At 55.3% G+C, this 14,507-nt stretch overlaps 2 protein-coding genes across 2 annotated transcripts in view; one reads left to right on the forward strand and one right to left on the reverse strand.

Moving 5' to 3' along the window:
• The window catches only part of LOC137467192 (zinc finger protein 271-like), a 443,780-nt gene extending 443,291 nt beyond the window's left edge, over positions 1-489 (forward strand). Inside the window, exon 7 of the mRNA XM_068178731.1 lies at positions 79-489. Within this exon, the coding sequence (XP_068034832.1) occupies positions 79-241 (163 nt within the window). The 3' untranslated portion in view covers positions 242-489. The remainder of the gene's footprint in view (positions 1-78) is intronic.
• Positions 1-14,507, reverse strand: part of LOC137467193 (zinc finger protein 850-like) — a 528,258-nt gene that overhangs the window by 452,232 nt on the left and 61,519 nt on the right. The gene's annotated exons all lie outside the window — the stretch shown is intronic.

Below are 14,507 nucleotides of genomic sequence, written 5' to 3' on the forward strand. Positions count from 1 at the left end.
CGAATGTCCCAACTGTCAGAAGAGCTTTCAGACCAGATCCATTCTTCTCAAGCACCAGCGGATTCACACTGGGGAGAGGCCCTTCCGCTGCCCCCACTGCAGGAAGGGCTTCAAGCAAAACTCCCATCTCATCAGGCACCAGCACATCCACACCAGGGAGAGGCCCTACAAGTGTCCTCAGTGTGGGAAGAACTTCTCCAGGAGCTCTCACTTGACCAGACACCAACGGAGGCACCAGTAAGGGAAGCCCTGCAAATGCCCTAGCTGCAGGAAGAGCTTCATGCACTGCTCCAGCTTCATCCCCCATGGGAGAACCCATGTTGGGAAGAGCTCTGGTGATCCATGTTCCCTGTGATCCATGCTGGGAAGAGATCTTTCCCTTTTCCTGCCCCTGCCAATGACATGGTGTGGGATCAAAGAACATGAGGGTCTGGCCATGGCCCTGTCATTACATTCACTCCCACCACAGGTCATTGCCAGGGGCAGGACAGGAAAGGGACTCTCTCTCTCTCTTTGTGTCCCTGAGGAGAAGGGTGTCCTTTCCAGGCAGGAGGAAATACATGGCCAGGAAGAGCCAGTCAGTTGTGATGTAGTTTTCCCTGTAAATAATTTTTCTTATCCCTTCTGTTATCAGTATTATTTCTGGTTCTGTTTGTTCCTTGTCTCGTTGCTGTTCCCAGTAAATTGTTCTCCTCCCAGCCCGGGATCTTTGCCTTTTGTGCTTTCCATTGGAGGCAGGAGGGCAGCAGCTGAGTCAGGGCAGGCTGAGGTTGGATCTCAGGAAAAGGTTTTTGCCCAGGGGCTGCTGGGGCACTGCCCAGGCTCCCCAGGGAAGGGTCACAGCTCCAGGGCTCTCTGAGCTCCAGCAGCGTTTGGACACCGCTGCCAGGCCCAGGCTGGCATTGTTGGGGTGTCCTGTGCAGGGCCAGCAGTTGGACTCGAGGATCCTGATGGGTCCCTCCCAGCTCAGCCAGTTCTGTGGTTCTGGGATCCCATGGCCCTGGGGATGGGACTGCCAATGGTTGCCATGGCAACGGGCTCTGGCTCCAGGCCTGAGCTGGTGTCCATGGCAACCACCCCAGGCATGGGGTCTCCATGGAGCTGCCCAAGGACTGACCATAGCAACAGGGGCTGGTGATGGTTGCCATGGAAACAGAGTATAGCAACAGGGGCTGGTGATGGTTGCCATGGAAACAGAGTATAGCAACAGGGGGTGGTGATGGTTGCCAGGGAAACTGACCATAGCAACAGGGGCTCGTGATGGTTGCCATGGAAACTGACCATAGCAACAGGGCTTCCTGGTGATGGTTGCCTGCTAAGGATCAGATTTGTCACAGGCACTCAGAGGGGTTCCATGTGGACTTTCCAAGAATCTCCAGGATCCTCAAGAGCTGGAATGTCACAGGCAGAGACAGGGGCTCCATGGAGACCTCCCAGGGGTTTCTGGGGATGGTAAAGAGCCGTGTGGTCAGAGGCAGTCACAGCCATCCCATGGTGACATCCCAGGGGTCATTTGGCTGCAAAGGCACTGATCTGTCACAGGCACTCACGGGGGCTCCACAGTGACATCCCAGGAGTCCCCAGGCTGCCAAAGAGCCGGGATGTCACGGGCACTCACAGGGGTTCCTGTCATGGGCAGAGTGGGAGCTTCAGGCAAAAGCTTTATTTCCTTACTGGAGAAACTCCTGCTGAGTCATGAGGTGGAGAAATGACCCCCAACAGCCACCATAGATCCTCAAACCCCTGCAGGACCCCCAGACTTCTAGAATTCCTTCTAATAGAAGAGACTGGCAGCGGCTGGATCCCATCCTGACCCTGCAGATTGGACAGGTGGAATTGAAACTTAATGCAATTTGTCCCAAACGATTAACAATGGATTACCATATAAATCTGTATAAATACAGCTATGATTGATTCTGATCATTATTAGATAAAACGGTCCATTTACAACACAGAATAAAATTTAAAAAATAGTTATTTACTCCTCAATATAGGAGCTATACCAATTATAGACTATTCTGCTCTAGGAAGCAATTTTGACGTCACCAGGGCCTTGCTGGAGTGGTTTGAGCCCACCGCAGGCAGAGCCTCCTGCTCCAGCAGGAACTGCCTTTCCTGTGCCAGGAGCAGGGCAGGTCCAGCTGCAGGAAAAGCCCCAGGCCAGCCCCAGCACAGGGAAGGCCTCAGGCACAAGGGCAGAGTGCTGTGCTGGGAGCTGTGCCAGGGAGAGCCTGAGGCACCAAAGGCGCCTTGGCAGCAGCAGCTGCTTGCAGGGCACGGCCAGAAGCCTCCCTTGGCAAGCCGGCCTGGTGGCCACCACTGCAATGTCACTGTTGAGCAAGAAATGTTACAGGCTCATCAGGAGGCTGATTGGCATCATGTGCCATATGTTTGGAACTGCTCCTTTTTATATGCTGTTCCGATCCAGGTAGATAAAATCCCAGTGACACATATCAGAGGTTTGTTAGGGAAGACAGTGTGGATCAATTCTGCCTCGAGTACAGACAAACCCATTTGTGGGATTGTCTTTGCTCAGGGACCAGGTTGTACATGGTGAATAATGCAGAAATATGGAAGAACAGGATGTGTACCTCAGGGAGATCTCATACGCAAATATCACTGTTTGCTGGATGTTACTGCCACTGTCTTTGCGTTAAACCACACAGACATGAGACAGAAGGAAATGTGTGTCGAAGGTTTGTGCAAGTGATATAGAAGGAAATGTGTAAGTGTTGAAGGTTTGTGCAAGTGATATAGAAGGAAATGTGTGTCAAAGGTTTGAGCAAGTGAGATGGAAGGAAATGTGTCTGAGTAAGTGAAAGATGGAAGTTTTTACTTGATGAAGTTTTTACATGATGTTTGGTAGTTATGTTGATGATTCAGAGATAAGGGGTGGAATGTCCTAGGGTGACGTTATGGTGCTTGCATCCCCAATCATGTGTTCTGTTTATGCTTGATGCTATGTTCTGTGCTTTCAGGACTGGCTCCGAAAAGTGAAGGTTTGTTTTGTCTTGTTACCAGCCGGCTCATCTCTCCCCAGAGTCTGTGTCTAGGAGAGGTTAGGGCTTGCTTGCTTTCTTGCTTGCTTGCTGGCTTGCTTGCTGGCTTGCTTGCTTTCACTTTGCTCTTGCTCCTGCTTTTTGCTTTTGCCCTTGCTTTTGCTTATTAGTTAGTTTAGCTAGGCAGTCCAGTTTTTTCCCTGGACTGTTTTTTTTCTTTCCCTTTCCTGAATACCATTTGAACCTGCTCAGGATTGGGACCTGGGAAACACCAAGAAACACCGAGAGCCAGCATTTTGTGACCTGCAGCAGCCATCCCCAGTGCCGGAGACCGATAACTGGGCAACCACTCCCAGGAGAGACTTTCTGAATTTGTCACCTCTTCAGAGCATAGAAAGACTTTTTGTCATCTGGTGTTGTTCATTTTTTGTGCTTGGGAATGCTTTGCCTGCTCAATAAAAAGGTTGTTTCCACTACTCTCTGGGGAAATTCTTCCCGAGCCAGGTGAGCAAGGGCCCGTGGGGGTTTGCTTTCTGGGGGCTCCTTCTGAAGGTTTTCTCCCAAATTTGCCCAAAACCAGGACACATTACTACATAAGCAGGCTGTTCTTTGGTGAGATCCAGCAGGGCCCTGTTCAGCCTGTGCTCAGCAAACTGACTGGCCATGAGCCACTGGTGGATGTACCTCACCATGGCAGGCACCTGGAGAAGGCACGGGGAGACTTGGAAAGCTGCCAGAGGGAGGAATGTCCCCAGCTTCCCCGGAGAAGTGCTTCCCTTGCCACCACACTGCCATGGCCTCAAAGGCTTCCAGTGACCAGTAGGCATGGCTTGGGAGGCCAAGCAATTCCTGGGAGGATGAAATCCTGGCCACAGGCTGCTTACTTGCTTTGGATTGGAAAACCCCTCCTCTACGAGCATATCCAGCAGGGCAGCACAGGTCTTGGTTTTGAAGATGTGCGAATATGCTCTGAGCCCTGTGCCTGTGGTGCTGGTCTCTTCCTCCCGAATCCTCTTGATGAATTTGCAAACCAGCTGTAGGAGAAGGGCAGGAAGCCAGGGATGTTCCACGGAATGCTCCAAGCGCGGTGCTCGGCTGAGCGGTGACAGCAGGCCCAGCCCAGCTGGGGATGGCTGCAGGTACCTGCGCTCTTCTGTGGAATAGGCCATGGGTGTGTTCCTGCTCTTGTGTGTGGTGCACAGATGCACCTGGCAAAGAGCAAGCGCAGCCTGAAGGGGCTGCGGGAGAGGCCGGAGAACACAGCCCAGCCCTGTGCTCCCCACGCAGGGACAGCCCTGGAATGCCCCAGGGGATGGAGCACGGCTGTGGGGTGTCTGCCTGGCCCCTATTCCGTCCTGTCCATGGGCAAGTGCCCAGGGGATGGGCTGGGATGGGCTGGGATTGGATGGGATGCCATGGGATGGGATGTGGTCAAGCTGGCTGCAGCCACCAGCCCAGCAGCCCAGCTCTGCCACTCACCCTCCTGCTGAGGCTTGAACTGCACCACCTCTTCAGTCTCCTGTGCAGGGCCAGCTCCAGGGCCTTCTTCCTCTTCCTCCACCCAGGACAGCTGGGGCACTCTCGGGGGTCTCTGCTCCATGTCAGTGATTGGATTTGTGGCTACTTGCAGGAGAGATGCCTCGGAAAAGCTCCGAGTCAGCAAGGCCTGCAGTCGTGCCTGGAAGGCACCTTCAAGAGAGAAGCCTCAGGAAGGCTACAGGACAGCAAGTCCTGCACTCTGGTCTCGAGGGCTCCTGCCACAAGGACAGGAGACTCCTGTCAAGGATTGTGGTCTGGCCTCAAGAGCACCGGTGGCAGGGATGGGAGATGCCTTCAGGGCAGCAAGTCCCAAGGTCTGCCCTCGTGGACACCTGCAGGAAAGAAGCCTCGGGAAGGCCACGGGTCACCAAGTCCTGTGGTCAGGCCTCGAGGTCACCTGCAGGAGTAACGCCTCGGAAAAGCTCCGGGTCAGACACGAACGAGTGCGCTGTGCGGGGGCTCCTCACGGCACCGCTCTGTCCCGTCCTGTCCCGTCGCGTGCTCCGAGCACTGTGGCGTGGTCTTGTCACCGCCAGCTCCTATGTCACCCCGTGTCACAAAGGGCCCTTGGACACGCTGTCCCGTTCCATGCCACGGTGACCGTGCTGCCCCGTGTCACAAAGGGCCCCTGCACACACTGCCCCCTGCCCTGGGGCCGCCCCCAGCCCACCCAAAGTGGATCAGGTTGGAAGGAATCCCTCACCCCAAGTGTCTAAGACAGCCCGACAGGATCTTTAGGAACGGCTCAAACCATCAGCAAACACTGCCCTGCTTGCGGGCTCAGGGCAGCAGAAGGAGCCCCCAGGGCTGCCGACGCAGCCGCGCTGGGAAGGGCACGGGACCTTCACAGAAGCTGGCACGGCCTCCTTGGGACACGTCCTGGCTGGTGGCCATCCTAAACCCGCGGGTGTGACACAGACAAGGAACGTGTGGGCCAGGGCAGGAATGCTGCTCTGACCCCTGGGTCCCGGAGAGCGCTGACATCAGCAGGTGTGGCAGGGTCCCTGCCCAAGCAGACCTGCCACCCCCCGAGCCCTGGCAGCACCGGTGCCCGTCTCCTGCCCCAGAGACCTGTGCCCGTGGGGGGCTCCTGTGCCAGAGGGAGCCAAAGCCCACGTGCATTGGGGGCTGCGCTCCTGCCTGCAGGGGCTGTTGGCAGGAGCACCTGCAGCAACGCTGGCAACACTTGTTCTCTGTCAGAAGCTCTTACTCCATGCTGAAATTATTTTCTCATTGAAGTAATTTCTTACAGCACAAAAACACCTTAGTGGCGAGGGCACAGAAGAATCTGGCAAGTAAGACTCATCAGTTCAGGAAAGCCTTACTTCCCATTGCTCAACTCAAGTAGTTCCAAAAAGTTGCAAACTTCCCAAATTAATTGGGATGGCCTGAGGAGGTGAAGATTTGGAATTTTGCTTCCCATCTCAAAGCAGCAACTCATTTGCCTTAACCTCGTCCACTGAGGGTCACTTTACAGAACATAACACTACACAAAAAAGGGAAAAAACAAGGGCCATTCTTTGGTTTTCTAGGAAGGGATGATCATATCCTAATTCTCTAAAGAAATAAAAGCTCTCAAGAAATGAGAGTCCACTCAGTGGTACAATAGTAGCCCAAAGAAATGAGTAGATGGCAAAAGGGCTAATCCTCCCCCTGGTACAGAGATCTGAGTGGCCAGTAAAGTACAGCTCTCCCCTCTTGTTCCCTGCAGGAGAATCAGGACCATGAAGGGGAAAAGTCACAGATATTCCTTCTGGCCTCCCTAACCAAAGCTGTGCCAAAGCACAGATGCTGCTTCAAACTGACTCAAATTCCAGCCTAGACCTCTCACCTTCCAGACAACTCCTTCTCCGACACCCCACCAGCACCAAGCCCCCCAAACTCCCGCACAGAAGCCCTCAACACCCCGCCAGGAGCCCCAGCTGTCCCCGTCCCTCCGCAGAGCTTTCCCACCCTCCAGCAGACGCCCTGGTTCCCTGCAGGTGCCGTGGGATGGCACTCAGGAGGATCTGCTCCAAGGCCTTCCCCTGGAGCACGCTCAGGCTGCCAGGCCTATGGATCCTGGATCATCCTTCCCACCGAGCCTTCCTGTGCATGGCTGCTCCATTTGCACCTTTGCGCTCAGCTCGGACTTCTCCACTTCACCAGGAGTGCTGGGAAAGGATGGAGAGCAGCCTGGCAAGCTCTTTCTGCAGCTCCCTCTTTACCCTCGGGGAGGGAGAACATTCCACAGGAAAGCAACTGGTGCCACAAGGAGCGGGTGGCCTCAGGCACCTTTGGGGATGGAACAAGGCCTTGGTTTGACATAAGTGAGCACAAGCAATTCACATGAGTAAACAAGTAATTAGCACAGACATGCCTAAGTACTTAGCAGCAGTTAGCATAACAAAAACCTGATGGCCTAACTTGACATGAGAGTGACCTGACAAAAAGCTTTAGACACAGTCTACCAGAAGAACTAAGGGCAAGTGTGGAATCAGCCCTGTGCAGGGAAGCCCTGAGGAAGACTTTGTGCTGCTTTGGGGCATCGAGACCGCTCCTGGCCAGGGCCTGGACATCAGCTTCAAGTATGGGAATCTGACACAATGTATTTCCAACCGCCTGCCTATGGAATCACCTCAGCGTAAAGATGGATGGTATGTTTGATACAACTCCTACATCAACCCACTGAAATTTATATGTGGCAGAGAAACACTTTAGTGGGGTGCAGACCCCTGCCCTCCTGCCAGGTCAATAAAAGGGCTTTTGGCTGACAATGCATTTGTCTGCTGATTTGTTTGAATGAGGGAGACCCCTCAGGACTGCTGTATCCTGAGGGAACACCGTTGGCCTTGGCCTGCAGGCACCTGCACAAGCTTAAAATCAGCTGCCTCAGCTTCCAGGACCTCTCTTGGCCAGCATCCTGACGTGGATGCAGGACTGCTGTGAGGCACTGCTGGGACCCAGCGGGACAGGACCGGCTGTCTCGTGTCCACGTAGCACCCCTCACACAGCCAGGGCCATCCCAAAACCAGACAAACACTCACGTGTCAGCACAGGGGAGCAAGGAGCACTGGGCTCCTCTCAGGGTATCTCAGCTGGGCTCACTCCACAACACACCCCCACTTTCAGGCCTGCTGATGCCCAGCTGCCAGAAATGCCTACCTTGTTCTCTCCAGGGTGCACAGGGAGAGCCAATGAGCAGGACGCCTTGGGAGGCAAACCTTCCCAGCCTTTTCTGAGGCCAGGGACACACCAAGATCAGCCAAGACTCTCCACGCTGCCTGGCCCACCCAGCCCAGCTCTGTGCTGGCCCTGGGCCACAGCAGCTTCCACCAAGCAAGAGCCACATGCACATTGCCAAGAGTTGAAACACAGCAGACAGGGAAGAGGTGAAAAGTGTGTGTGTAAAGGCCTTTTAATTCACAGCTCTCAGAGAGAGCTCTGGGGCTCACGGCTGGACAGAGACGCTCCTGCTCACGCCTCTGTCCAAAGGGGGGAACACACCCTGCTGCAGGTGCTTGGGTTGGTCTCCACAGGTCCAGGCAGATGCCAAACCTGCTCTTCACAGCCTTCTCCCTTGCCCTGCCCCTCTGCCAAGTGCAACGGGCCTCAGGCAGTGAAAGGACCACAGAGAGCCAAAGGGGGACCCTTGCACCTGCCTCGCTGGGCGCTCCCTGGGAAGCACCTTCCTTGAGAAGCAAGCCCCTTTCCTCCAAAGGCATTTCCCCAAATGTGTAGCTGTCCTGGGGAACATCAACACACTCTTAAGAAAAGCTGGCAAGGCTGAATGACTTCAGGTCCTTTCAGGACAGGCACTCCAGCTGTAGCTCATATTCTCCCAAGTGTGTTTCCAGGTGGAGGTTCAGAGGGGCAGCCCCAGGCCCTCTACAAACACAAGCTCACGCTGCCTCTTCACCTGCCTCAACTCCTGCCTGTGGTCACTGCAGCAAAACCAGGCTGTTCCAGCCAGAGCCCAGAGCCCAGAGCCCTGTTCCCGCAGGACGCTCTTGCCAGCACCTTCCAGGACTCTCCGCTGTGCATGCAGCACTTTTCATGCCTGGTCTCAACAGGCTTTGGAACGCAGAGCACAACCTGGCTGGCTCTGCCACCAGCACATCCCAAACACAGGGGGAGGAAGAAGCAGCAGGGGTTGTTTTGTGGCCATGCCCAAGAGAAACTGGAAGGGTGCCCTCCCTCTTGTCTCCCTTGGTTGGCTTTCTGACTGGGTCTGAGGCTGGGGCTGCCATTCCTCGGTTGTGGGGACCAGAACCACACCCAGGATCCCAGCACTGTCTGACAGCGCTCCGGGCACTGGCACGGTCACATGTCTGAGTCTCGGGCACCGTGCTGCTGCTTCAGCTGCTCTTAGGCACACCAAAGCTCTCTGTTAAGCCCAGATGGTCTCTGGTTCTGCCCTCTTCCTGATCCTGTGCAGGGATGGAGCACTGCTGTGCTTTCAGGAAGCTATTCTTGAAAACTTGCAGCATTCCAAGCTCCTTTGCCCTCCGTGCATGCTTGCCATGGAATCCCTCACAGCTGGGTTCAGAGCATCCTCAGCTTGGCTCTTCCAAAATCCAGGGGCTCCAGGGTGCTCAGCAAGATCTGTAACTCCACAGTGTTGTGGAACTGGACCTTCAGCACAGGGTCCTTCCCAGCCTGATCTGCCCTCGTTCCTCTGAGTGTGTGCACAAAACACGGCGTGGAAGAGAACGGCAGCAGGGGCCTGTGTGTCCCAGGGCCCCGGATTTGCATCGCTTCAGCTCCACAGAGATGCAGGTAAAGCGAAGAAGCCAAAGTGTTCATTAATGGAAGGCGAAGCAAAGGGATGAGCTGGGAGGGAAGAAAGGGGATGGGCAGGGTCTGAGGGCTGCAGGGAGGGAGCTGTCAACAGGGAGGGAGAAGGCAGGAGCTATGGGAGCTTCCCACAGGCTCAGCTGTGCCAGTCATCAGCTGTGCCTGGAGCTCCACCTGGTCTCCTCTGGTCTCCAGGTGGTCTCACCTTCCAAGGGATCTGCAGGTCTTAAAGAGACACTGGTTCTTCTGAGCCAGCAGATGAAAGTAGTTCTGCAGCTCTTCCCTCCAACATCACCTGAACAAATATGCTTCTGCAGGAGGGGCTGTTGTTTTCACTCAGGGCTTGAAGGGCTGGAAGAGAGAGGAACAGAGCCTCGGTCAGAGCCTGGATCTGCTGGAATCCAAGGAGACCTTTCTGCCAGGGCCATCCCACCTAGACTGGACACAAGAGGAGAGGAATTTCCCTCCCAGGTCAGGGCTGTGGTGCAACACGTCCCCAGAAGGAGCCTGGAGCAGCCCAAGGCTTTGTGTGGCCAGGCAGGGGCAGGCAGGAGGCAGAGCTGTCAGCAAAGGAAGGGGCCAGCGAGGTGGGGCAGCCGGGGGATGACGACAGCCTGCAGGGACAGAGGCCAGGGCAGGGACACCGCAGGACAGTCTGGGCTGCAGAGGGCACAGGGATGTGCAGCAGCTGCAAGGCCCTGACAGAGCCAACCTGTGCAGCCCTTTGGCCATGGCTGCTGGCCCTGGGCCTGAGGCCACGAGGGGACAAGTGACCCTTGCAGCCCTGGGGCCTCATGGCCTCCTTGTCTCTGCTCAGCAGCCGGGCAGGGGCCGCCCCATGGTCCTGCCCTTGGCATGGCACATCCCCACATGGCAGTGCCCATCCCGGGAAGAGCCCTGAGCAAGGAGGGAGGGACAGGATCTGCCTTGCCAGGGGCTGGGGCTCAGCCTTGGCCCTTTGCATTCCTGAGACACATTCAGGTTTGCTCAGCACCAGAGACACCTTTGCCTTGTTTGTCCCCACCTGTCATCAGTGCCTCCAGGGTTCTGCTCTGCCTGGGGCCTGGGGACACTTTGATATGAATTGTTTCCTTGAGTGGAACCCATTAACAGTTAAAGAAATTTGGAATTTGAATCCGACTTTTTGAGTTCTTGAGAAGTTCTTTGAGCACACTCTGAGGGACTGGGTCTGATGCAAACAGCACCAAAGCCCCAGAGGTCATTAAAGTCCTGGTGCTGTGTCTGTGCTGCTGAGCTGGGCCGGGCTCCTGGCCCCGAGGCAGCTCCTGGCAAGGGCAGCGCTGCAGAGAGACAGCTCTGGCCAGGAGCAGCTCCTGTGCACAGCCCAGCAGGGCTGGGGCACTGCCAGGGCATCCCAGGGACACGAGCAGGGCACAGACAGAGCTCACAGGGGCTCAGCACTGGCAGGGGCTGTGGGGTGTCCCAGAGGGGGCTGTGTCACAGCAGCAGCTCTGTGGCTGTGTCACGGAGGCACAGAGCAGCTGTGATGTCAGAGAGGGGCTGTGTGACTGCACAGAGTGGGTTGTGTGAGGTCACAGATTGGGCTATGACATCACAGAGTGTGTTGTGTGAGGTCATCAAGCAGCTATGGCATGACAGAGGGGACTGTGTGACATCACAGAGCAGGCTGTGACATCATGGCATGGCTGTATGACATCATAGAGCAGGCAGTGAGGTCAAAGTGTGTGCTGTGACATTACAGAGTGGCAGTATGACATCACAGGGAGGGTTTTGTGACATCACTGAGGGGGTTGTGACATCACAGGGCAGGCTGTGACATCATAGAGAAGGGTATAAGGCAATAGAGCAGATCCTGCCATCATAGAGGGTGGCTCTGTGACGACAGAGAGTGGGTTGTGACATCACCGGGTGGCTGTGTAATGTCATAGAGCAGGCTGTAACACCAAAGAACAAATAGTGACATTGCAGGGTGACATTGTGACATCTCACAGTCTTCTGTGACATCACAGAGCAGGTGTATGACATCACAGGGTGACATCTCAGAGTTGGCTCTGTGACATCACAGGGGCTGTGTGACATCACAGGGGCTGTGTGAGGTCACTGAGGAGGTCACTCCACCCCAGCCCCCCCTCCCAGTTCCCCCAGAGAAGTCCAACGCTGCTCGTGCACAGCGGGGTCCCCTGTCCCCCCGGGTCCCCCCGCCCCCGGCGCCGCAGCCTCCCCCAGAGGATGTTCCACGAGATCGACCCCAGAGCCTGACACGGGGACGGGGGCTGGGGCTGTGGGGGGTGGGACAGGGGGACAGGAACCCCCTGGCAGCGTCCCCGTGTCCCCCAGGGCTAGAGCCTGGCCCAGGGCTCCTTCACCCTGTTACCAATGAGGGCTTGAGAGCACTGAAAAAATCCCCAGCAAGGGATCAGCAAAAACCAGATTTAATATTAAGCAACAGCACCACAAAGTTCCTTGGCAAGAGTCACTCTGCTCCTGACTGGACACTGCAGGCACAGAAAAGGAAACAAAGCTACAACAAAACCAAACAGAATCCAGGCAATCAAACCAGAAATGAGCCAAGACCTGGGGCTTTCCTTCCTATGGAAAAGAACTGTCCTTCTTGTCCAGGTGCCCATGGCCAGAATTGGGATTTCACCTCCAACACTGCCTGTTGTGACAGACTGGAGGAGATTGTTGGCTGGAAACATTTCATGTGTGGGGAGGAAGGGGCAGGCCCAGCCTTGCCCTGCCCTGGAACCCCAGCCCTGCCCTGCCCTGGAACCCCAATCCCCCCAGAGCCTCTCTCCCAGCCCAGCAGTGTCTGCCAGTCCCTGGCACAGCACAGGCAATGCTCCACAGCCACCTCTGGAGCCCCCAGCCCAGCTCCTGAGTGACCAAATGACCCCAAGTCCCACCTGGGGGAAGGGCCCAGGAACACCAAGGGGTATTTAAGGCTGAGCACAAGGCAAGCACACATCTTGACCCTACCTCCCCTTGGAATTTCTATCTGAACACTGCTGGAATCCAGGAGTTGGTAGCTCTGTGTGTGCTTCTCTGTATATTTTTTGTCTGTCTCTCTTTCTGTGTCTCTTTCTTCTATTTCGGTCCTCGTGCAAATGTTGATTAACTTAAAATTGAATGAGCTAATAGTCTGTGAAGTTGAATGGGCCAAGGTAATGCTTTGGGAAGTGTTTTTGTTGATTGAATGTCATGCTAAACCTTTTACCAAAGTTTCTCTGGGTTTCTAAAGTTCCCAAAAAAGGCTGTTTTGTTGTTTTGAGCTCATGAGAATCTCTTGTTGGTATTTCTCCAGTGCATCCAACTCAGAGGACACAAACAATTGTAATTCCTCTTAAATGTCTCTTTGAGAGAGTTGTATGGGGGATGGGAGTCAGGGCTTGTGTGTCCTGCTTGGCACAGCCCAGGCAGGGCTTTCACAGCCCCATTCCACACTCCATTTCCCAGCTGGAGCCGCTGGTGCCTCTGAGTTCTGCTGCCCCAGCCCCAGGGACGCTCTCCTTGTCTGCCCATTCCCCCACGGTCTCTGGGCAGGGATGGCCTCAGTGGGGGCTGCTGACATCCTCAGCAGCTTGGAGCGCCCTGGAGCCACCTCCGGCCATGGACGGCGGCCAGCGACGGGGAATGCCCCGGGGTGAGGAGGGAGGACACCAGCAGAGCATCCCCACGAGGCAACGACGAAGACAGTGCCGGGATCAGGCGGGAGGAGCACGGACCCCCACCGGAGCATCCTCCAAAGGTAAGGTGTTTTCCAAAGTAAAATTGGCAAAAAATCTTATTAAATTCTGTGGCTGATCTTTGCTGTTCCCACGGGTCGCTCGCCACCCACACAAATCACAAAGTTCCCCCTCAAAAGTGGGACTGGGACCACACAGACCCTTCCCCATAGTCTGAGGACCCCCAGAAGACCCCTCCCTATGGACTGGCCACCCCAGAAATGGGGCTAGGACCTCCAGAGAAGCCTCCCCATTAACCTAAACCCCCCCAAAATGGTGCTGGTGCCCCCAGAACCCCATCCCCATGGGACTGGAACCACCACAGACCCATCTCCATGAACCTACAACCCCCAGAAATGGGACAGGAACCCCCAGAGACCCCTCCCTATGGGCCTGGGATCCCCAGAATGGGGCTGGGACTCCCCCCATGTGAGACACGCCCACTCCCCGCCTTGGGGTGGCGGTGTCAGAGCCCCGGGAGCGCCCCGGAGCCACCTCTGGCCACGGACGGCGGTGAGGAATGCCCTGGGGAGAGGGGGGAGGACCCCGCCAGAGCATCCCATGGGGCAGTGAGCACCAAGAGCGGCAGAGCATCGCCCTGGAGCGAGGACGATGGAACCAGGAGGACCAGGGCAACCAGCGGAGCATCCCCGGGGCTGAGGAAGGAGAACACTGACACAGCATCCCCCCGGGGCAACGAACATTTAGGGATTTTAGGGATTGTAGAGAGTAGTTTAGTATGTCACATGGGTGAGAAGTTTATGTTTTATAATTTTAAGCATATTGTAGATGGGTACAGGAGCTGTCACATCTTCAGCAGAGGAGGACACACCTTCAGCAGGAGCCGTCACAGCTTCACCAGGTGTTGGGGAATGGCTGCAGGAACAGGGTCATGGATCGATGGAACAATTGTTCCAGCAATCCTCTGTTTGAGACCCCAGACCTGAGCTCTGTGCCCGGGAGGAGCTCTGGCCTGGGAACAGCATTGTGTCTGGGTCTGGGAAACAGCACTGTGCCTAGCCTAGGAACAGTACACTGTGCATGTACAGATAGCAAAAAAGCAGCATATCCTTGAGATATGAGTTGTACAAGAACAGGATGTAAAACAAGATGTACCTAGCAAAGTAAAATATATCAAGCTAGCAGATGAAACACTTAGCTGCAGCTGAAACCGCACGTAGGAGAACATGTAACAATGAACCTTTATGAATTAACCAATGAGAGCTTGTTGCTAACATTGCTTGTGAAAGACTGTATAAACTGACAGGATCTTTGAATAAATCAGAGCTTGCTTATCAGTCATATTGATTGTGTGCTTGTCTTCCCTCACTGCCCACGGCAAATCTTGGCACCCGGAACAGGGACCCTTGCAACCCTCAGGGGTCCCGGTGCCTCTCTGACTAAGGCGGTGAGCCCGGAGCAGCGCCGAATATGCAGTGTTCAGAGGGCTGGAAGTCTACTCGATGCTGGCATAAGGAGTCCTCTC

This window comes from Anomalospiza imberbis, unplaced genomic scaffold, assembly GCF_031753505.1.
Source record: "Anomalospiza imberbis isolate Cuckoo-Finch-1a 21T00152 unplaced genomic scaffold, ASM3175350v1 scaffold_53, whole genome shotgun sequence".
Classification (NCBI taxonomy): Eukaryota; Metazoa; Chordata; class Aves; order Passeriformes; family Viduidae; genus Anomalospiza; species Anomalospiza imberbis.